The following is a 23,852-nucleotide window of genomic DNA, read 5'->3' as shown; positions in this document are numbered from 1 at the left end:
AATGTAAAATAAGGGATATAAAGCAATTAAGTTGTGAAGGGCTGTTACCCCAAACTGGCTAACGCTCCTGTGAGACCTGTGGCAACAGTGCGGTGCTGAGCGGATGTGGGCTCCGAGATGCGCCCCTGTTCATCTGAGCTGGTCCCACGGGCAAGAGGCAGCTCTGCATGTGCTCACGCAGACAAGCTCCAGGACATGCACGTTCTATGAGTTATTCTCTACTTCTGTTACTTCTTGAGGAGCTGTAAGTTTTCAATCCCCATTTTTGAAAAGAAACTAAATGAAAAATATTAGAGGTATTGTTCCGAGTCTGAAAAGTTTATAATATATGTGCAGGATTGGAAGTTCAAAAAGATTAAGAGGTTGCTAAGGAATTAAAAAATGCAAGGTAGTTTTATGATTAATTTAAAAGCAAATTATGAGAAGCTGTAGCTCAGAAATCACGCATCATAAATATTCAGAAGAAACCTTCTAGTTGATACTCAGCAACAAAGGACAAGTGTAAATTATGACACACTGGTTGTTTTCTTGTGAAATCTGAAATCTAAGTACATGGGATAGACTATTAATATGTAGGATATATTTCTGAGCTACAGACAGCAGAGCCTCTTGCTGCCTGTTGTCTTACATGAAATACTTGCGCAGCAGTACACTTTATTTGACATACTAGTACATATTACCGATCAAAAGCAAAATAGTAATGACATGTTGTAAAAACGACAGACAAACAATATGTATTTTTTTGAAATCTTTAATGCAACTATTTGCAACATAGTTCAACCACAAGTGTTCGAGTTTTGTGTTCTCTTAGAAACTCCTATATTAGTCTAACACCACAGACAAATAGGACTGAAATCAAAACAGGCAATTTAATCGCTGGATATTTTCTGACTGTATTCAGGATCAGACTAAAGTATCCTCTGTACACATAGCCCAAAAACATAGATTCTAAGTGAAACTCAAAGCTATTTCTCTGAAAGTCAGTTAAATAACCTATAAAAATTGTTAAAGACTTCTTAAAAAACAGCATGTGCTAAAAATCCAAAATTTTACATATTGCATTTTAGCATAGTCAGTAAAATAATTCCAAATATCTCACATATAAAAGGAGAAGTCTTATCCACAAAGATTTGAATACTATTAAGTAAAATATGCTTTCATTACAATAGTTTTCTTGAGTTTAAAAAAAAAAAAAAAAAAGGTCAAATTTTACATTATAAAACAGTGTTTATGTTCACCTTGAATTTCAGGAAGGTATCTGGAAATGTTACTTCAGAATTCTGTCTTCTGATTGAAACAACATCTGTAACCCTCTGCGAACATTACACAGCTCCTCTTCTTGCTGCGCAAAAAGTAGGACATTTATCACATAAAAAAGGAAGATTTTATTGCAAGTAAGTATTGTAATTCTGGTGCATAGTACACACCACTCTTAACATAACAAATATGATACTTTTCCACATCGATATCCAACATATTAAGACTCAGAAATAAACCAGTATTTCCGTATCTACCTGCCGCTTTTTCATCCAGATAAGGTTTAAAGTAGAATGTCAGTGATACCCAGAATCTGTCTCATTTTTATTTATTAAGTATAGTTGATTGTATATTAAATTACTAGAAATTGTAATTTCTATTCCCCTATAAAAAATAAAAATGAAGACACGATAACTTAGAGAGCAGCGTAGGGGAAAGGGACCTGGGGGTCCCAGTGGACAGCAGGATGACCATGAGCCAGCACTGGGCCCTTGTGGCCAGGAAGGCCAATGGCATCCTGGGGTGGATTAGAAAGGGGGTGGCTGGTAGGTCAGAGAGGTTCTCCTTCCCCTCTACTCTGCTCTGGTGAGACCACATCTGGAATATTGTGTCCAGTTGTGGCCCCTCAGTTCCAGCAGGACAGGGAACTGCTGGAGAGAGTCCAGCGCAGGGCAACAAAGCTGCTGAAGGGAGTGGAGCATCTCCCGTGTGAGGAAAGGCTGAGGGAGCTGGGGCTCTGGAGCTGGACAAGAGGAGACTGAGGGGTGACCTCATTAATGTTTACAGATATATAAAGGGTGAGTGTCAGGAGGATGGAGCCAGGCTCTTCTCGGTGACAACCAAGGATAGGACAAGGTGTAATGGGTTCAAATTGGAACACAAGAGGTTCCACTTAAATTTGAAAAGAAACTTCTTCTCATTGAGGGTAACAGAACATTGGCCCAGGCTGCCCAGGGGGGTTGTGGAGTCTCCTTCTCTGCAGACATTCCAACCCGCCTGGACACCTTCCTGTGTAACCTCATCTGGGTGTTCCTGCTCCATGGGGGATTGGAATGGATGAGCTTTCAAGGTCCCTTCCAATCCCTGACATTCTGTGATTCTGTGACTCATTTACCATTTCTTTAAGAAGTTTCTCTTGGAGGCTTTGTATGCCTTCTTTCATCAGATGCATCTATAAAAAGAAAAGACTGCAACACTGAATGTTGTTACATTCAAGGATGTTTTATGACAACGAAAAACTACAAAAATACTCATTGCATTAATACATTGCTGAGGATTAAGACTTTCATTGCAAAAAATTCAATACTAGTATCTGTTGGCAAAACTGAAGAATTACAGAAAACAAGAAAAACAAAATTTTATCCTACCTCTGAAGTAAAAATACGCTCTTCATAGTCAACAGTATGGTAGATGTTCTTTTCAAATGAAGTTTTAAGAACCTGAATTCTAGAGAAATAAAAGACAGCGCAAGCAGCTTTGCTACAAATGAACATTCCACACATATCATGAATACACCCCATTATTTGTAACCCACTTTTATGTAAAAGGATGGATAAATTTTACCATCATTGTTACTATTTGAATAGTCCCTCAGGTAAATGGAGAAATTTAGATGGAGAATAATTACACTTTTTCTGTAAAATAACATCTTAATCATAATTTCTCATCTACTATCTGTGTTTTATGGAAAAGTGAAATTGCGTAGAGAATGGTAGTTGGCCTAATTTATACCTCAAATGAACAGAACACAAATCCCATTCCAGGATAATGAAGCCAACTAACCTCTGTTGCTCATTCTTCATGAATGTACTAAAAGTATGTGTATGTTTTTTCCAAAAGGTCTGGAAAGAAAAATATTAAGAGATTATGATCAGTAGGAACTAATATTTTCTGAACTAAAACTGATTAATATATTAATAAAATACAACCACAGACTTAGCACAGTCTTACAGTGACTTACAGTCACCACAAAAGTGTGAAAAATTCTAAGCTGAGCTGGCAGGATGAGGCACTTCAGCAATTCTATTTTCATTGAACCAGTTTGAGCAAAAATCTGTTCTGTGTAACAGTTTAAAAACAATGAAAAAGACTATGCATATCATTTTAATCAGACGTTGCAAATAATTTAAGTCACGCCTTAGGAAAAAGCATCACAGCAAGTAGCAGATCCATAATGTTGTCTGGCTTGTTGCAAATCAGGTTCAAATGCCTGCACACTGTTCCTGAAATACAGGCCAGCTGAAAAAAGGGCTCATGAGGTGGGTAAACAGCCCATTAAAAGTAGCAGTAGTAGTTTACTCCAGGAAGAAAAAGAAAGTAGTAATCTAGAAATTCTAAGAGCATAGCATTAGTCAATCCCAACAACTCAAATTCACTGTTTGAAATTTGACCCAACTTTAAGCAAAATGATAAAATGCTTTTAAAATCAGAATTAATGATCTAAAGTTAAAGATTATATTAATAATCCATAGATTTCATAAGAATTTGCTTTTCTCCATGATCAAGCAATTAAAATACAAACCGAGAATTCTTTTTCCATGTTTTTTAGGGACTGGGAATCTTTTTCAAAATTCTCAAGTTCCTCAAGGATTGCAAAATGAAATTTGTCCAGCTGCCTGATCCTACCAAAACAAAATGAGTTACTTTTAGAAGGTACTGATTGCATTTTAAGGGTATTCCAAAAGAAATCTTTCTGTACAGACCTGCATTCGTGAATCTGGTAACTCATTGTTGTCAGGTGCTCATTGGCTACTCTTAGTGACTGCTTAGTAAAATGATCCACTTTCCGTGAGCGGCTCTGTGAAGATGTTTAAACAATAAATTCAGGTTATTTTCACTTTAGGAAAAACCCCCTTCTATTATGTATAGTACCGTAATTGCATAGTATCATAGATTGTACTGGGCAAAAACAGTTTTTTAATATCTCTATCTTTCAAGGAAAAGCTTTCTGTTAGCAAAGTATAAATAAACATGGGTTTCTGGTTTTGTTAAAATTATCCCTAACTTAGACTATGAAAATATTAGAATATGAAAATTATATTTCCTCAATATAGAGAAAGTACACATGAAATAAATTGTGTGTGCTTACAGCTGCCTTAAATGAATAAACACATTATTCAGGCTCGTGTTTTCCTTTTGGCAAATAAAATTCATTCATGCATGTGATCATTTGAAAAAAATCAAAATGCAGTACAATCGCTACTGCAGATACATAAAACTTGTCTTGAAACAACAGACAGGATAAAAAAATAAAACAGATCCGGAAAAGAAAATCATGGGAGAGTTAGTAACATAAAGGAATTGAAAAAGGCATAAAAGGAAACCTGAATTCTGTGGTTTCTTGAAGTTCTACGGATATAGCTATTTTTGTATCCTTGTAAGCAAATTCTGTGGTGTAAGACAATCTATCATTCATCTGCACAGGTACCCACACGCACAACTAATATTGTATGTGAAATGACTTGCCTCGATTCTCTTTGTAAATTCTTTCTGGAGCTTCTCACATACACTTATAGTTGAACAACCAGGTTCCCAGATTTCCCCATCCAAAACAGAGATATCATTTACAGATACAGTAGATATGCTTTCAGACACTGAAGAGAAGTAAAACCAGTAACATTACAATTTAGTTTGAAAAAGTATCCTATCTGAAGTTACAACAGGGCCTACAACAGAGTTTGTTACATATATATTCATTTCACCAATTAGGTGAGACCGGTTTCTATTTTCATACCTATTTTCTGACTTTTTTGATGAATATAGTCTCTAAATACTTAGCATTTCTTTCTATTTCTTTTAAAAAACCCAACCATGTAAAATGCTTTTTTAGGGATATTATCTTGCTAAAAATTTAATGCTACGATATTTTAAACTTTTGCACAACTATAGTCACCTTCCACTCCATTACTAACCTCTGTAAGTGACAGCATCTCCCGTTTTAAACAATTTTCTAGGCTGTAAAGTCATTCTTCTGTTTCTTTTCTTTTTCTCCTCTTTCCTTGTTTCTGCTTCATCAGAATTGCTTTCTGTATCACTCTGGTACCTTCGTTTACAAAATGTCTCTAAAGTTGGTCCTTTAATAAAGATGAAAACAATGTTTAATTTTAAGATTATTTAGAACAATGACATAGGAGGATAAAGAAGAGTTTATTCACCCTTTGGATCCAAAATCTTGGCTTTAAAGCTTGAGGACTATATGAACATTAATAAGCACTGAATTTATGGAGGGCATGTTCAGTAGATATGAGAACTTGATGTAAATGAACAGGATTTCCTTGGAACACAGAACCACAGAATTTAAGGGATTGGAAAGGACCTCAAGAGATCATCCAGTCCATTTCCCCTGCAGGAGCAGGAACACTCAGATGAGGTTACACAGGAAGGGGTCCAGGTGGGTCTTGAATGTCTCCAGAGCAGGAGACTCCACAACCTCCCTGGGCAGCCTGGGCCAGTGTTCTGTTACCCTTACTGAGAAGAAGTTTCTTCTCAAACTTAAGTGGAACCTCTTGTGGTTAAGTGGAACTCTTAACCTTCACAGAGACACAGAAAAAGTCTTTTGCTTTAAGTTAAGTGTTTGTACCTGACTCATGTATGGGGCCACGAGGTTCTTCACTCCAAGACTTTGCTTTGCTTCCACTGGAAACAGACGATGGAGATGGTGGAACACAATCCTAAAGAGTCAAGTCATTCATTTATTAGTTTCTGAATTGAAGCACTTTTAGAAGTCTTCGTCAGAAATCCACCCTTACATTGCTTTTCATTATATTAGGGACATAAACGAAAAAAATATTACTCCATGAATTGCTACTAGGTCTCACGAGATGAAAGAATAAACAAATTATTCACCACATTAATAATTAATGGTAGCAATAAGTCAAATGACTGATAAGGTCCAACTGTTTCTTGCAACAGAACACAAACAAAATTATTTCTTAAAGGAGTCATTAGTAGTTTTTCCACCAGAAAAAGCACTTACAAGAAGTGATTTGAAGGTATTCAGCGGCTTTGGTTTATTTGCCAATGCTACTATAGTTGTTATATTGAGAAATACATTAATGCCAAAACGATGAGAGTGCTTCCTCATGCCGATATCATCATACTTTAATTTGTGAAAAATCACTTATTTTTTATTGAAAGTAAAGACGACAATATTTACTCCCTGTTATTTTTTAACACACTAACCATAACTGATCTTCTTGGGATACAATTCTTTCCTTGTAGCCATATGATAAACAATTCCCTAAATTATCTCAAATATTTGAAAAGTAACTAGCAGCATTTTCCAAGCAGGTCACAAGTAAACACTACATATAGTGTTTAGTGTTAAGAAAGATGCATTTCCCTTAAACCTCACCATCTGTAAAGCAGATAAAATAGATGAAAAGCCGCAGCTCTCTTCTGAAGAGCAAAGGATTTAGTAACATACCTCTTCTTTACTTCGGGTGATAGGCTCAGTGATATGTTGCAGTTTTCCTTTAATAGAAAATGTGTCTGAAAAGCAATGTCTGAAACTTGAATCTTCATTATTATCACGTGTTTCAGATACAGATCCCTTTGCATGTTTTCCACTGACAGTTTTGCATGTCGTTAAGCTGAGCTACACATTAACAAAAAAAAAGATATTGAAAGGAGATGTACAAAAGCATAGAACAGTTGGCAGCTGAATGGAACAATTTCAGTTCAAGTAACTGCAAAGCAACTTCAATATTCTTACCAAAGATGCTTCGGTTAAAACCGGTGAGAAACTTTTATTCCCAAATGTTAGTTTTTTAACAGTCATCTCAGAGGACTGATTTAGGCGTATACTTGGAATATTCTTTTTTTGTGGATGGAAATTATCGGGAGATATTTCTTCCTCAAAGTTTAACGTTTCCTCTTTTTCTGGTGTTGACTCCTGAAGATTAAATGATCTTTCACTGTAAGCATGTTCTTGAGTAACATCTCCTTCTGATATTCTTTCGTCACCTAGAAAACAGTTACTTAACTGTCAGCACGCGGCATGAAAGTTTAAAAAGGTAAATTAAAGCCCCATATTGCTAACTTCTCCAACTCAAGGTATTTGCAAGTCTCAGACATGTGGAATTTTACTTTAAGTGCTGGTATATGACTTGTCACACTTGCCTTTTTGCACTTTCCACACTATTTTAGTGGTTACCAGATTCATTCTAACACATATTGCACTTGTATATTCTGCTGATGTCAAATAACTGCACCAACCTATAAAAGTGTTAGTGACATATACTTAATATACTTCCTTAAATTACGTGGTACACACTGAATTGGGGGATATCTCTTATTGTAAAAGCATGAAATAAATGTAAAATTGTACTACTGTTATAATCCTCATTTAACCTCCAATTTCTGATACAGTATTGCTATAAATTAAAAGTCAAAATACCTACATCTCATTGCCTCAAGAGATGCAGGGCTCTCAGATGAAGGAATTTCAATATCCATTTGTTCTGCAGAATTCTCTGATTTTGCTTTATGTACATACTCAGCCACTCCCCTGGGCTCCACAGATACAATATTCTGGAGTTCTTTTTGCTGATAATCATCCTTGTTTTTCTCATTCATATGTTTCTATTAAAATACAAAGTTTATATAAACATTATTTGTAAACATACAGAAGTCTATACGTATGAGGGTAAAGAGCATACACACCATCGAACAAGCAGAAGGTCCAAAAAGGAACATCATTAGAAGTATTTAAATTCAGAAGCATATCAGGTGTTCTAAGACCAATAAGCATTAGATTTGTTTAATTCAACACCCAAATTTCTACTCTTATGCACTTCTTAACTACTGGAGGCAACTACTGATGCTTCAGGATTTATTCAATGAAGTTTGCAGACCTATCCATATGCATTGTTATGCTAAAAGAATAAAAATGTTTTAGCACACAATGTCATTGCTTAAGTTACTAAAAAGAGTTTGAGAATTAATCTTAAAAAGGGGCGCTACTAGAAATAATAAGTAAAATTCATTTCAACTTGCTCATATTGGGCACTTAAAATTCAGCAGTACTAAGTAGACCAGAGTTGATTTCAAAGTTGATTTCAAAAAATATGGTAGAAGTAGATTTTTAAGAATAAAGTGCAACTGTATACCTGCATTTTTGATTTGTCCTCTTTTGAGGTGCAACTGTATACCTGTCGTTTTGATTTCTCCTCTTTAGAGGCGCATGCTGAAGATTGCCTTTCACTCTCTGACTCTGAAGTGGAAGGCTCTTTGTAATTTTTTGCTAATGCTGCTCTTCGAGGTCGTTTTTGTCTGGTGGTTTGTTCTATTGTTTCATCAGTTGTTGTATTCTGTTTTTTACTTTTGTTTACCTTTGAAAGAATAAAAACCATCTTCAGTTTATATCAGAATGATTAATAAATACATAAGAATAAATGGCAGGTAACTTCATTTAATTACTTGACCTCCATTATTTCAAAACAATTAAAATTTTAACTATACCAAATCTCAGCAAGTCCAATCACCAGCCTAACCATCTTGGGAAGAAAATTTTCACTGTAGATAAGGCACAGTCAAGTCAGGAATGTAAGGGTCAAAAAGGTGAAGGGGCAAAATACATGCCAGCTTTGAACTACAGCAAAGCTGCACTAGGTTTCCAAAGCTTACTTTCAAGCTGGCTTGAAATAAAGCAAAAGCCTGCAGAGAGAGCAGGAACCAGTTTCCTTCACCATCACCCTGACCTGACTACCTTAGCAACTAGAACAGAATCCGTCTGCTTTTCTCTCTGTCTCCCTTCTACATCAGAACTAGTGCCACTCTCTCTCCATAGCAGTTCATGTTCAGGAATAGAGTACAGCATATGTAATAAGCATTCTAACTCACAGCTCGTGCTATGCCTGAAATATAAACTAAATACAATATACAAACTATAGAGAATCTGTAAAGAACAAACTATTTAACAAATGATCTTGAAATAAGCATGGAGAAATGGCACATATTTATGAAAAATCATTTAAAAACAGTTTCTCTAGTGAGAAACATTTTAAGTATGTATGACAAGCCTAGTTACAAATTTACATTTACCTTTTTCTTATTTGCACTTTTGCCTTTAGGTTTATCCACGTGGCAAGCAGGTGCAGAAAATTTATCTGCTGCTACAATACATAAAGTTAGAAAAATCAGCAAAATATATAAATATTTGGCATTTTAGACTTTTATCAGTCCAATCATAGAATCACGTTTACGCCAGTAAACTTACTGATTCGGTAAACAGCTTTCAGCACATTATTTTTAAAAGCCAAAGGTTTTTTGTTGACAACATTTGCCCGTCTCATCCTCCAATGATTTTCCACGTTAAAATACAGACTTTTTGGAAATTAACATTTATAAATGACTAGAATTAACCTGAAAACTCATTATGCTTGGAAATAAGACAACAACAACATATTGTATCTGCAACACAGCACATTACGTGCTGTGCAGTTAATATCTATGGACAAACTTATAGCAGCATACTTAGGAAATTTAAAAAAAATTCTTACTTTTGTCTGTGCTTATTGGTTTCCCTAAGTTTTTATTTCTGCTGTAATCAATTAACTGGGCTTTAGGTTTTCGATTTGATTCATGTAGCCAACTAACATCTGTCTTGCTGTCATCACCTCTGTATTCTGTGTCTGTGTCACTAAAGAGATGCTTCTTGTTTTGATTGTTTCTAGTCTACAAAAAGCAAAAAAGTTGTCAAGTAATTGATTTACTTTTAATGTACCTTTTACTTCCATTATTGGTATTCAAAAGCAAGAAGACAAGATATACTGATCCACAAATATCAGCCTTACTTTTTTTTTTCCTTTCACTTCTGTGCTAGTTTTACTCTCATCCGCATTCCTTAATTAGAAAAAGAAAGAACATCTTTAAACAATACATTTAAACGTATTTATTCTAAATATTTCTACTATTCATGTGATATGCAGATTAAGGTTTCAAACAAATATATCTTTTGTTTTCACATCTGTTTTGGAAATACCCATTTACCTTAAGCCCTAAAGGATGTGCATATTTGCTAATGATCAGTAAGAACACACAGTAACAATACGTCCCTTTGCAGGCTGACCATCAACCAAAAACTACCCCCCCCTCTATTCAGAAGTTTATATCCCCAGCTATGATTATTGCTTGAAAATACAACACAGTCAAGAAATACTGTCATGCCTACATTCCCTGGATTTTCATGACAGAACGCTGGAGAATGCACACAGTACTATTCTTGATGATAACCAGAAGAGTAGGAAGCAATATAACACCCCTACCCTTTTTTGTTCAGATTTGTACGAACACTCAGTTCAGTATCATACGATTCTTGGATCTAAAAACGTAAGAAAAGTAAGGAACAAATGAAAGTTTTCATTAGTTATACAATTTAAACAAAATTAAACAAGCCACCAGACAGTAACATCTATGGGCTTTTTTGCTCAGTTTTTATATTAATCAATTAAGTTATGTTGATTGATTTCTATCTTAGAAATTATTTAACAACAGACCTGACAGTTAAAACCATTGAGAACTGACTGAAGCTGTCAGTATCTCAAACTAACACCTTACTTTTCCTCCACTTGCTTCGCTACCTTCACCAATTCAGTGGGCTTCTCTGAGCCATAAGAAGCAAAACGATCTCTTGTTGTCTTTTGCTTTTATCTTAGCTAGACTTTCTTTTTACTCAAACACATGGGCAAAGATGTCTTTACAATGAGGATTGGAAGGAAGGCAATAATGCTTTCAGGATAATAGGATACATTTAAAGATAATGATACTCCTAACAAACTTCTATTCTTAATTAAGGAAAACATAGTAATAGCTTTAAGGGGCCAGAACCCTAGGACAGCATCTATCATTATACATTTGAAAGTGATGGAGGTATTTACATGGCAAACTTCTTTCCCCCCTTAGTTCAGTGATATAATTTGAATTTTTAGACATTAACTATACTTTCAGTAGACATAATCTGACTGAGCTCCTTTATATTCTATTCATAACATATCAGTTTCAGTTATATTCTTACTCCAAGCTTTATTGTAGGCTCATCAAACCCACTGATGTTAAAGTTGTAGACATCATCCCTGTCAAACAGACACAGAGATCAATTTTGTGACTGAATTAATGAACATTTCACAAAGTTAGGTATGGCTAATTAGAAATTTTGTTTGAAAAGGTTTTAACTACTTACACAGTATTACCAGCAGTTATATTGAGACAAGTAGTGGTTTTTGTGTTTCTATCCTTGGTTTCTTCCTATACGTAAATAAAAAGCTAATTCATGTCAAATTGGGACTGTGCATTCATACACACTGTCATCTCAAAATACATTACAATCATATGGCAGCTGCTCAGACTTGATTAGCAACAGTACAATATGGCAAAATGGGGACAAGAGCCAGTAGAAACTAAACCTTTTAGAATTTATCCTTTAAGGATATCAATAAAACCTCAGCATTTTTTTTCACCACAAACATGAAGACTAATTTCTGTGTCCTGGCTATATGTCATTTAAGGATTCTATAATATCATTTACTACGATATTTTTATTCTAAATATTTACCAAAGCCTTGTTCAAAAGGAAAATATTCAATTACATAATATGTAAGCAGAAATTAATTTGGGTTTCACTGGCTGCTAGTTGCATGTAAAAATATTATTTGACATAAGGAAATACACAAAAAAGTATTTTAAATATATACAGTCAATGCATAATGAACATTAACATCTATAGATATTTAACAATCAGTGATACTCGTGAATTTTGCTTTTACATCTGCTAGCTACCACCACATATGTACATACATCTGATATGAAGAAAAATCCAACAAAAGCAATAATGTTACCTTAGAGACAAAGGATTTATTTAAATGTGACCTAAAAAATAAGGATAAATTTTGTTAAATGCTAATTAGAAAATATGCATTAGAATACCGCTTAGATAAATAAAGGCCTTATCAAACATAACAAGTTTATTCAGGCAATTACATGCAAACCCACGTGGATTAAAATAGATCAGCCCCTTTAATTTTTGTGCAGATCAGCCCCTTGAATTTCCAAGTCCCCATCCAAAAGGTTTAAAAGGTGACGTAGCTCAAACTATTCCAGTCCTTTGTCATCCAGTCACAATCAAACATGCAGAGCACGTAATTACATGTCAAGTGTATCTCCAAGCAGCAGTTCCAGCAAGGTACAACTGATTTTCGTATTTAAGAATTTGTTAAACTCTAACAGTCAATTCTTTCAGGAAGATACAACTAGGAACTTTAGATAAGCAAAAAATTGATGACTGAATAGAGGTTTAGACCCCAGACTAGAATGACACCCAACATTCCCATGAACTATTCCAGTTAAAACTCTCTCCACAAAATATGTCAATGAATTAGTGAAAGACCACTGAACAGAGTTCTAACAGCCCTTGTAGTTATTTCAGCTACTGAACTATTCCACGACTCATCTCCTACTTTTCAGTACCACAGATTTTACCAGAAGTGAACAAACAATTCAGGTGAAAGCAGCACGTGAAACAACTGTAGGCAAAGGAGCAGATCACAAACAAATCCACGTGCACAAAGAGAATAAGCAAACAATAGTTCACATCATACCTGTTAAAACCCAAGGAATCTCTGGCTTTGCTTTTCTCATCAGTGTTTATTTTGTATCTGTCACTGATTTTATTTATTAGTGATTTTGTTGCATCTGTAATTTCTTTGAACTTTGTTTTCTATTAAAAAAAAAAAAGAGTTTAAGGCTGAGCTTTGGACAGACTCAACAAAAGGGCAGAGCTGCAAACAGAACTACAGGTGCCCAACAATTACCCGAACTTCATTTAATGTCGTCTGGATGTACTAAATCACATCCCTTTGAAGCCCCATTTTCCTTTGCATTACCCAAACAATGAGCAATAAAACATCAGTTTAGGAGACATTTTCTTTTAAATGTTGTGGTTTTGTGTGAAATAACATTTAAAAGTGAATGAGAAGTGTACGAAAGCACAAGTGGGAGCTTATTTAAGAATTATTTTTTAAAAGTATTATTTTCTAAAAGACATCCAGTGTAAACTAATCTTAAGTTATACTGAAACAGTAAAAAAGCGAAGCTGACATTATTTTATTTATTTTGTATTAGTGGAAAGTCAACTAAAAATAAGTCTGTGACTAAATGAAAGTAAAATACAAATTCTGAAAGACTGAAAATCTGACAGTTCTCTTAATTGCAAGTCAAAGAAACAAAGGTAAGAAACTCACCGCCTTTAATTGGTTTGGATTTGTGGTCTCTTTTCTCAAGAGAATATCAGTTTCCTCTTTTGCAAAACCAGGATGCAAAGATGTTTCAGACACTCTAGCTGAAAGAAATGTTTTAAACGATGTTTCAGTAGTAGTTCAAATATTTTTCCCTTCTGTACTTAACAGTTTCTGTTTCAAATGATTAACACTCTGACTGTCCACTAAGTATTCTGCAGTTTTCTTCCCTCATGGTATCAATTTAGTTTTCTTGAGGTTCTTCTCAAAAAATTTAACAGAAAGCTTTTTGTTTCACAGCTCTTTCCTTAACAATGGAAACTAATACAAGGGGGAAGAAAGCACGGCTGTAGGTTAAAAAGTCATCTGAAACATTTTTAACATTAACAGTTAACAAAGCGTGAACATAACCTGGATGGGACGTACATGCCAATGATGGCTTTAGCTTTTGCTTGTCACCAGTTGTTATATTCTTCTGAGGAACAGAGCATGCTCTTTTTTTGCATGTTTTGGTTTTATCAAAAGAGCTCTCCAGAAGATCAGACAGCCTAACAAAGATAATGAAATCTTATTACCAGTGAACTGCAGAAGGTGAGTCTTAATTACAATAAATATGCATCACAAAATAGGAAAATAGTGATGTCTTGTAGATCTCAACCCATTTTACACTGATACGTAAGTCTGCTACCATTGTTCAATTAACCAACACATTGTAAAATGGCAAACCTTCAGAAAAATCATGTATTTTTAAGTCAACGATATCCTATGAGCATCACTAAAGCTTGAACTCTGGTAGCTCTGTGGTATGTCAAATCTATTTTTTACAGCACAGTTACAGAATCACAGAACGTTAGGGATTGGAAGGGACCTCAAAAGAAATTCTGGCAATAATTGAAAACATTCTTTTCAAAGTGAGTGACAACAGTGACTTGGTATTCTTTTCCAATACTTACAAAGGTCTGTTGTTTCTCTCTACTGGTTGAGAATCAGGAACAATATCTAGCATTTCATCTGAATGAGACATTAATTTGGTATCAATTATTATTGCAAAAGAAATGGGAAAAAAATAAAATAATTTAAAAAGTAAGGACTATCAACACTTGTAGAATTACTTGCCTGAAGTTTGCTTTTGTATGGTCTCAATTTCTGTCTCTTGCACCATTTTGAAAACTTCTTCAGCATACATTTGCTACAGTGGAATAACACCCCAAAGAAAATATTAGCACAGGACTATAAAGAGTGTAGCCTCATAAACTTGTACTTTCCCTAATAAAATATGAAATTATTTTTTCATATGACAGAAGGAGATTACAGTACCTTTTCAGGTAGTTTTGTCTCTTTTCTATTATTTGACTTCCTGATCTTCTGCTCTGTTTCACAGAGTTCATTGCCTTGTTTACATCTTTGGCCACTCTAAAAAGCATAAGAAGTAACACTGACAATTACAATCCATAAAGACAAAATAAGTAAAATTCTCCTAGAAAGTAATGCTTGTAATATTCTAAACTACACATTCTATATATTAAAGCCTTTTTCTAAAGCAAAAAGATGCTTCAGAATCCCACAGTCTGGGATTTGGTCTGAATCTGACCCAGAAAGACATTTAGTACCACGAATAAAACAGAAATGTTACTTTGAAATCTTTGTTCAACTGGAACAAAATACATACACTCAAACAGCAGTTCAGTGACAAGTTACGTAGTTTTGGTTGATTTTAGTGAATGCCTAATCCCAAATACACTAAAGCCAATGCTATAAATGCTATAACCTGACGATATTAACATTGGACAACTACAGCTGAACATATTTAAGAGTATTTCAAACACCGCACAATTAATTTGAGATTCAGCGCATACACTGTTCTCATATTACAGACAAAGGAAGAATGGTCATGAGTTAACCCTAGGGTCAGAACTGGTGACTGAATGCAAATCTTGGCTTATTTTGTAACAGTGCAGTCTGAACTTATATTAATCCTGAAATTCAGAGGACAAGATGACATTATGCAATAAAGTAAAACACACTATTTTCTAAAATGAGTTGCTGACTGCAAAACCCCAGCTCTTTAAAATATGAATTAGGAACAAATTAGAAATCAATGTTACTTTTAAATAAAAGACTTAGCTACAAATGACATGCATACTCCAGTAGGTTCTTGATAGAAATTCTTTGTTCTGGTCTCATTTACTGCATTATTGTTAGACCTTTCAGCAGAGCTCATCATTTCCAATGGTAATTTAAATCGCCCTTTAAACGGAGTGGCTGAAAACAAACCACAGACCTGTTAGAATTCTACCGTTTCTGCTATTACAATTACTGTGCTGTCTGTGAAAAAATAGGAGGGGTCTTGCCTATGATCACATCTATTCCATAAACTGTAGGAAAGCTGACTAGTCTTTATATCAACTCATTATGTACATTCTGTAATTCTACTGATTTCAATTAAGTGACATGGAGGTTAACAAGCCCAGAGACTGTGGATGTCTGGAGGCAAGCAATGCTTTTTACAGCCTGACTCTGGAGAAAAGAGTTGGTCACCTATTTAAAGATTTCGCCGTAATGTATTTTTGCTGGAATACACTGTGTCATTAAGTTCCAAATAAAAAAGTTAGAAAAGTTTTCATCTTGTTCCATCCTAATTTGAAAATGCTTTCTTTTCTAGCCTCTGTTACTCCTGATTTCTACACCATACATGGATATACATAACTGAGGCTACTGATGCACTTGGGACAGTTAAAGTAAAAAAAAAATAAGTTTGTTAGTCATGCTGCTCTGCCACTAGTTGTATCTCCAATCTCTGCTGGTCATTGTCTTACAAATCTTTCCCTTGCAGAAAGTATTAAGTATCTGTTATGGTAAGACCATTAGGAGGAAAATTATGACTCCTATTTGTGATAAAGTCTCTAAGAAGCACTTCTGATGTAAGCATCAGTAGCACTGGACCTGTGACTCAAACTTTCAATGGATCCCGCCTTGCTCACCAGCCACCTCATCAACTTCCCCTTGAAGAAACACATGCAGGTTCTAGATGTAAAATGCAAGTGACAGCCGTACACGTCAGAGAAAGCTGATTTTCCACTGCAACTGCTATAAAGGCACAAACTACTGAGAATTCTTTAAACCAAGAGATTTAAGGACATGATAAAACACATATGTTTTAGGATTTCTAATCAATTGCTGACTTCTCAGCTTGCTGCAGCACAACCAGCTGACTGACAGTAGCAGTAAAACCAATACGTGGCCTTCACCTGTTTGGAATGCACACGCAGCTACTATCCTGCATCATGTCTATGACCTAGTTTAAAAATGTCAAGTTTAAAGCACCTGCTAAGGAGATGTTATAAAGTCTAGTTTTCATTTCCACCTCTGCAAAGGATCACAGTTCATGCTTGTATTTAAAAGATGATTTATAACATATTTTTACCCTGAAAGTACTTGTACACTTACATGTGCTAATAAATTCAAGTGGACTCCTTGTGGAAAATCTTGTGGTTCCAGGAATAAGTACGGATGCTTCAGACACTTTCCTTTTACAAGATCTAGTTTTCTGGAGGAACAGAAAAGAGTTGACCATCACACACAGATTTAAGAATGACAACACAAGACTTTAGAAAATTATTTTTTAGATGCTTTTAACACTTTCTATAATTGGAACATCAATTGCTATTGCTGCACACATCAATGTACTGTGATTCTTATGCAGTTTCCTTTTTAGAGAAAGTGCACTGAAATACTTTAATTACATTACACTTAAAACTACTGTTTTTAAACAGAGATCAGTGACTGTTGTTTTCTAAATTTACTCAATAAAGCACAGACAAATTCTCTCCCTTGTTAACAATCGAAGTAATCAAGATGATTCCCAAGATTATTATTAATTATATTTCAACTGCAAAATAACAGAGGTTGTATACTATAAATTATGATAAATATTTAAACTGAACTGTCTTTTTGATGTGCTCTTTTCTGTTTTGATAATCCTACTAACCTTGGAGGAGCCATCTCTGCTTTTTTCTTGATTGTTATTTTTATTCGGAGTCCTCAAAGTTCCAGGAAGTTGTTGGGTTTTGTACTTGGGGAGTTTCTCCTCTTCAGATTTTTCTTCCAAACATGGTGACAACTGGCTTTCTGGTACTAGAACCTATATAATATTTTGGATTTAAAAAAAATGGAGAAATACAAAACATAATAAAATCCAAATATTTTATAAAATACACACAGAGCAACTTCTTCATCCTAAGTAACACATTTCTTCCTGTAGATTCTTATAAACTGCAGAGCTCATGTACTTCTAGTTTGAAAAGCATTCTACCTGTTATTTTCACTAACAAGCATGGGTTACCAAATCACAATTCACAGAAAAGAACTTCCCCTGTGTATATTTGTCTGAAGTATTCTATGATTTGGATATTAATACCATTTTCTACCCAAATATACAATACATACATGCTGTACTAGAAATCACTTAACTGGTTTTAGAGTTATCTTTACATATTGGCATTTTAGAAGTCCTTGTTTTATGGTGAATGATCATGAACAAATAATTACCAGATTATACATTAAAAAGAAAACAACCACCTCAGCACACTAAAGTAAAATACCTGTGATCCGCTTTCATCAAAGACGACATGTACAGTTGTTTTGGCAACTGATGAAGACTGCTTCTTACTAAAGCCCTACAAAATGAGTAACCATCTATGTAAAATATACACTTTGCTCATTTTTTTAAAACAAGAAACAGAAAGTCAGAGATCCTAAGTGTCTGAAATCAGGTTATAAGGGAAAATAGATTCTACAAGCTCATACCAGTTACACTCCTCATGAGTTTCTCAGTCATTCAGAGTTTGGAGCAAAGCAGTTTGTTACAAGCAGTAAGGAATAAGCTACAGCTTGCTAAAATTTTTTTACTAAATGAGTAAATTCATAAGAGTGGTCCATGTACAGCAAAATGGGATAGCTGATGAATCATTCTGAAAGACTTAATAATTGTCAGCATCCAGCTCTTGTATTTCTGGAAAATTACATATGCAAAACTTGACATTAAGCTATCACAGAATTACAGTGTTAGGGATTGGAAGGGACCTCGAAAGATCATCCAGTCCAATCCCCCTCCCAGAGCAGGAACACCCAGGTGAGGTTACACAGGAAGGTGTCCAGGCAGGTTTTGAATGTCTCCAGAGTAGGAGACTCCACAACCCTTCTGGGCGGCATGTTCCAGTGTTCTGTGACCCTTACTGAGAAGAAGTTTCTTCTCAAATTTAAGTGGAACCTCTTGTGTTCCAGTTTGAACCCATTACCCCTTGTCCTATCATTGGTTGTCACTGAGAAGAGCCTGGCTCCATCCTCATGACACTCACCCTTTATATATTTGTAAACATTAATGAGGTCACCCCTCAGTCTCCTCCAAGCTAAAGAGCCCCAGCTCCCTCAGCCTTTCCTCACACGGGAGATGCTCCACTCCCTTCAGCATCTTTGTTACCCTGTGCTGGACTCTCTCCAGCAGTTCCTTGTCCTTCTGGAACTGGACACAATATTCCAGATGTGGTCTCACCAAGGCAGGGTAGAGGGGAAGGAGAACCTCTCTGACCTACTAACCACCCCCCTTCTAATACACCCCAGGATGCCATTGGCCTTCCTGGCCACAAGAGCACAGTGCTGGCTCATGGTCATCCTGTTGTCCACCAGGACTCCCAGGTCCCTTTTCCCTACGTTGCTCTCTAATACGTCATTCCCCAACTTATACTGGAACCTGGGGCTGTTCCTACCCAGATACAAGACTCTACACTTTCCCTTGTTATATTTCATTACATTATTCCCTGCCCAACTCTCCAGCCTGTCCAGGTCTCTGGATGGCAGCACAGCCTTCTGGCGTGTCAGCCACTCCTCCCAGCTTGGTGTCATCAGCAAACTTGCTGATAGTACACTCTATTCCCTCATCCAAATCATTGATGAGTATATGGAATAATACCAGTCCCAGTACTGATGCCCGAGGCACTGCACTAGATACAGGCCTCCAACTGGACTCTGCCCCATTGACCACGACTCTCTGGCCTCTTCCCTTCAGCCAGTTCACAGTCCACCTCACTACCCATCATCCAAACCACACTACCTCAGTTTAGGTGTAAGGATGCTATGGGAGACTGTGTCAAATGCTTTACTGAAGTCAAGGTAGACCACATCCACTGCTCTGCCATCATCCATCCACCTTGTTATGTCCTCACAAAAGTCAATGAGGTTGGTCAAGCGTGACTTCCCCTTGGTGAAGCCATGTTGACTGTCTCTAATGACCCTCTTATCCCTGATATGCCTTGAGATGGCACCAAGGATAAGTCGTTCCATCAGTTTCCCAGGGATGGAGGTGAGGCTGACCAGTCTATAGTTACCCGGGTCCTCCTTCTTGCCCTTTTTGAAGACTGGAGCGACATTTGCTTTCCTTCACTCCTCAGGCACTTCTCCCATTTCCCAAGACTTGGCAAAGATGATGGAGAATGGTCCAGCAATGACCTCAGCCAGCTCCCTCAGCACCCACGGATTTATGGATGTCCAGGTTGCCTAACTGCTCCCTAACCCAGCCCTCATCAACCGAGGCAAACTCCTCCATTTTCCTGACTTCCTCTGGGGCCTCAGCAGAATGGGGCTCCTCAGGACAGCCTCCAGCAGAGTAGACAGAGACAAAGAAAGCATTCAGTAACTCTCCCTTCTCTGTATCTTCTGTCACCAGGGCACCCACCTCGTTCATCAGTGGGCCTACATTGCGTCTGCTATTATTTTTATCTGCCACGTATTTGAAAAAGCTCTTTCTGTTGTCCTTGACCCCTCTCACCAGGTTTAATTCTAAGGAGGCCTTAGCTTTCCTAGTTGCCTCCCTCCACTCTCTGACAACAGCCTTATATTCTTCCCAAGCGGCCAGCCCCTCCTTCCATGATCTATAAACTCTTTCTAGCCAGTTAATTTTGGTTGTAATTAATTTTAAATCTTATTAGGCATCTTTACCAAAGCTTAACATATTATGGAAGAAATGCTATTCTGTTGTGATCTTAACAGAAACTCTTGGTATAAATAGATAACAATAATCACAGCTATTACAACATTTATAAGGCAGTGAGACAATTATTTTGAATCAAACAAAAACTATTTGATAATGTGTTTAAATCTTACCTTACATTTACTTAATCCATAAATCTTTCCCGTTACATCTTTGATTTCCAAGATAGAATCAAAATATAAAAAAATTTTCTCTCCTTCTTGAGTACCCACATTCATTGGGCTTTTTAGATCTATTGTTAATAATTTCTTCGAATCTTTTTCTGTGCAAAATCAAAATGTGAAGAGTAGCTTTATTACAATTTAACACCACCCCATAGAATGCTTGTTAATATATGAAACTTATTTGTATTCTTCAGTTCAGCTATTAAGATGTACATTTTATTTATTTCACTGTAACCTACAATAAATTTTATTAGTGAAACAATTCAAGATTCCATCTTTTAGAAATACTACTTCTGTCTATTAGCCTGTAGAATTTCCTTTGAAGGTTCTTTACTACAGATGCAAATCATAGATATTTATGAAACTATTCAAACTAGTTTAATAGGAACATTATTAAATGTCATTGTCTTATGCCATAGTTTGCATTGAAGGAACTATAAGACATTATTTTGAAAGTATTTTAATAAAGTCACACCTGCATGCCTAAAATGCAAATGTGACTGCACGACAATTTTAGTCCTGATAAAAACAGTACCTACAATACTTTAAGTAGGAATTTTGCTTTGCTGAGAACTGGGTCAGCACTTTAAGATTAATCAATTTGAAAATGCAAGTTAGTGTGTAACAAAAGGTCACATTTTTGAGTGCCAATACCTTCAAGGCTGTACAACTCTACCTCTTCTTCTGGTATAATGACTGTTTCCCACTGATGATCCTTATATGAAAAAATACAGATTTTTTTAAAAATAGAAAAGCATCATACCTCAATTAAATGAAGTGATTTTCACCTTTTAAATCCCCTCTTACAAGGCGCGACAAGGGACATACGCTTCATTTATAACAACAAAGGATATTTCAGAAGAGCTTCGGTAGAGAGATTAATCTGAACAAGTGAGACTCATCTACAAGAATCATAACTGGAATTTTGTAAATGGCTTCTTGTTGACCTATGCCTATGCTAAACTGCTCACAAACAGTATTAGAAAGTTGTTACATTGAAATGATTTGATCTAAATATGTACAGCAAATCTCGATTACAATTTTTCCCCCTTCACACTATAGATGCACATATAACTTCCACAGATACACTTGAAAATTGTATCTACTCCCTCAGGACAATCTGGTATGACAGACAAAAATTAGCTTACTGCATCCTCTGCTGCCACATAGAAAGATATGCTTCTGCTACCAACATTGAAATCAATCCAAAATTCTTCAAGATTTTCATCCAATGGTATCTGTAGCTAAAAAAAAAAAAAAAAAGGAACTGAAAGCAATGATTTATTCCATCTACCAGGCTTTGTGTTACAGTCTGACAAACTTAGAAATCCATGCACAGCTGTATACTCATGAAAAAAGAAAATTTCTTACTTCATCCTTATTTTTTTCTTAACCAGAAGGCAAAGAAATTCTTCAGCTGCATGAATGAAAATATGTGGATATATGATTAATCCTGTAACTTACCTCATATCTATCAAGAGCTGCTGATAAACACGGATATGTAAAAACCCTGTAATGAAAGAATATTTTGTCAAGTATCCTAAATTGAATTTTGCAAATCTGAACACAGCAACTGGATCGTGTTTTCAGCACAAAACTTGTTTCCTTTGGAGACAAAGGGATCACAGCAATCAACAGAGCAGTCACTTGACTACACTTCTTCCCCAAAGCAGATAACATGAAATTTCAGATATCCTCACAATTAAAGCAGTGGACCTAGACCTCTTGTTACTACGCTCCATACTTCTAGCTTGTATGCTGATATTTTAAGAATGATATTCAAACTGAATATACACCTGACATAGACACATCAGACAATCTTTTCGCTGTCATGATGTAGAAAAGTAACACGCAGAGCATGTGACCATATTGATAAGAAAAAAGCTCTTATTTTCTCTTCTTTTTTGTGCCCCATTTCTCTAGTAGATATTCTCATTGATCATTATCTCAATGTAAATATCCTAAATCAATAAATAAAGGAATACATTCCAACAGATTACTGGCTGTTGTTAGGTGGTGTTCATTGAACTAATGAGAATCTCAGGATTTTGCAACAGCGCTAAATAGAACATAAAAACTAGTTCCTTATAAACATTTATTAAAGAAAGTGTAGCACATGCTTTATATTGTTCAAGAATCTTTTCAAATGAATGTTCTTTATTTAGTGAACAGTTTCTTCAAGCTGTTATCTGATAACCTGAAACATACATTCTGTTTGTCTTTTTTCCAAATACGGGAATTACATGAAATTAACATCTTGGTGAAGACAACAGTATCGGTGATAGTGTGCCAAAAGATGTCATTCCATTTCTTTACTATTTTAAAAAAACATATCTTAACTCTGGTGTGGTGTAAAGTCAAGGAACTACTAAATTTCAGTCTTATTTGCTTGTGTTATTTTAATTCAGAGCTTCCCCTAAACAGTTTTTGTGATACCAAGGTTAATCCCAGTGAACGGCCATAAAATCCAAAGAGAAAAATAATATTAGCTTTAAAAAGAAAAAAAAAAAAAAAAAAAGAAAAAAGAAAAGGTTTTACCTTCTTTTGTATCCAAGCATTCCATTCACCTGGTTAAGAAATTTTCTGCAATCCTATTAAAACATAGAAATTTCTTAAAGATTTGTAAACCAAAAGTTTACCTCCCTGGAAATACTTTTTAACACACAACTTACTGTTTCAAACTCAGAGTCTTTAATTTCCTTAAATGCATTGGACACAAACTCCATGGAAAACCACTGGCATGCCAGTTCTCGTCTCTGTTTCTCTGATATCATTCTGCATAAAGCTTCCGTAATGGCTACTTGCAGGTCATAGTCTACAGCACAAGACATTTTCATGAACAGTAGTTTTAAAGATACTACTGATGTGAAAAAAAAAAGTTATTACGTAGGAAACTGGTATAAGTGTGTTTCATATTATTTATCACATTATATCCAAATACAAAACCCATAAAGGATACATAAAGAACTAAGGATGACTAAACAGCTTATGTTTCAAAATGAAATTTCAACCGAACTTTCAAGGAATGTCAAAGCAACACTTGGCACACAAGCAAGAGGTAAGAAGTTTACAACTTTCACCAGTCTGAACTGAGAGAAGTTATAGCACTATTAACCGTGGCTGGCAGTTCACTGTCCTCAAAGACTGACTTCTTTA

At 35.6% G+C, this 23,852-nt stretch overlaps 1 protein-coding gene across 2 annotated transcripts in view; it reads right to left on the bottom strand.

Annotated features, from left to right (window-relative positions):
* Nucleotides 1–750: 750 nt before the first annotated feature.
* The window catches only part of SYCP2 (synaptonemal complex protein 2), a 31,895-nt gene continuing 8,793 nt past the window's right edge, over nucleotides 751–23,852 (bottom strand). The window contains exons 10-45 of one of the 2 annotated variants that reach the window (XM_065032411.1): nucleotides 23,369–23,511; nucleotides 23,235–23,287; nucleotides 22,161–22,206; nucleotides 21,845–21,940; nucleotides 21,351–21,411; nucleotides 20,646–20,794; nucleotides 18,089–18,163; nucleotides 17,476–17,628; nucleotides 16,935–17,034; nucleotides 15,631–15,749; nucleotides 14,805–14,900; nucleotides 14,604–14,676; nucleotides 14,441–14,498; nucleotides 13,914–14,035; nucleotides 13,494–13,591; nucleotides 12,852–12,970; nucleotides 12,093–12,123; nucleotides 11,438–11,502; nucleotides 11,273–11,330; nucleotides 10,524–10,579; nucleotides 10,053–10,101; nucleotides 9,759–9,933; nucleotides 9,301–9,371; nucleotides 8,367–8,588; nucleotides 7,659–7,839; nucleotides 6,971–7,221; nucleotides 6,683–6,853; nucleotides 5,837–5,927; nucleotides 5,169–5,330; nucleotides 4,723–4,850; nucleotides 3,960–4,054; nucleotides 3,779–3,878; nucleotides 3,040–3,098; nucleotides 2,625–2,703; nucleotides 2,372–2,428; nucleotides 751–1,342 (exon numbers count right to left, since the gene is read on the bottom strand). In XM_065032411.1, coding sequence (XP_064888483.1) covers nucleotides 1,268–1,342; nucleotides 2,372–2,428; nucleotides 2,625–2,703; nucleotides 3,040–3,098; nucleotides 3,779–3,878; nucleotides 3,960–4,054; nucleotides 4,723–4,850; nucleotides 5,169–5,330; nucleotides 5,837–5,927; nucleotides 6,683–6,853; nucleotides 6,971–7,221; nucleotides 7,659–7,839; nucleotides 8,367–8,588; nucleotides 9,301–9,371; nucleotides 9,759–9,933; nucleotides 10,053–10,101; nucleotides 10,524–10,579; nucleotides 11,273–11,330; nucleotides 11,438–11,502; nucleotides 12,093–12,123; nucleotides 12,852–12,970; nucleotides 13,494–13,591; nucleotides 13,914–14,035; nucleotides 14,441–14,498; nucleotides 14,604–14,676; nucleotides 14,805–14,900; nucleotides 15,631–15,749; nucleotides 16,935–17,034; nucleotides 17,476–17,628; nucleotides 18,089–18,163; nucleotides 20,646–20,794; nucleotides 21,351–21,411; nucleotides 21,845–21,940; nucleotides 22,161–22,206; nucleotides 23,235–23,287; nucleotides 23,369–23,511 — 3,737 coding nt within the window. In that variant the 3' untranslated portion in view covers nucleotides 751–1,267. Of the gene's footprint in view, nucleotides 1,343–2,371; nucleotides 2,429–2,624; nucleotides 2,704–3,039; nucleotides 3,099–3,778; nucleotides 3,879–3,959; nucleotides 4,055–4,523; nucleotides 4,851–5,168; nucleotides 5,331–5,836; nucleotides 5,928–6,682; nucleotides 6,854–6,970; nucleotides 7,222–7,658; nucleotides 7,840–8,366; nucleotides 8,589–9,300; nucleotides 9,372–9,758; nucleotides 9,934–10,052; nucleotides 10,102–10,523; nucleotides 10,580–11,272; nucleotides 11,331–11,437; nucleotides 11,503–12,092; nucleotides 12,124–12,851; nucleotides 12,971–13,493; nucleotides 13,592–13,913; nucleotides 14,036–14,440; nucleotides 14,499–14,603; nucleotides 14,677–14,804; nucleotides 14,901–15,630; nucleotides 15,750–16,934; nucleotides 17,035–17,475; nucleotides 17,629–18,088; nucleotides 18,164–20,645; nucleotides 20,795–21,350; nucleotides 21,412–21,844; nucleotides 21,941–22,160; nucleotides 22,207–23,234; nucleotides 23,288–23,368; nucleotides 23,512–23,852 lie in introns of those variants that run through there. The other variant, XM_065032410.1, reaches the window with a different exon arrangement.

Source organism: Columba livia, chromosome 16 (assembly GCF_036013475.1).
Source record: "Columba livia isolate bColLiv1 breed racing homer chromosome 16, bColLiv1.pat.W.v2, whole genome shotgun sequence".
Classification (NCBI taxonomy): domain Eukaryota; kingdom Metazoa; phylum Chordata; class Aves; order Columbiformes; family Columbidae; genus Columba; species Columba livia.
Note: the sequence above shows the minus strand (reverse complement) of the source record. Positions and strands in the feature narration are given on the sequence as shown.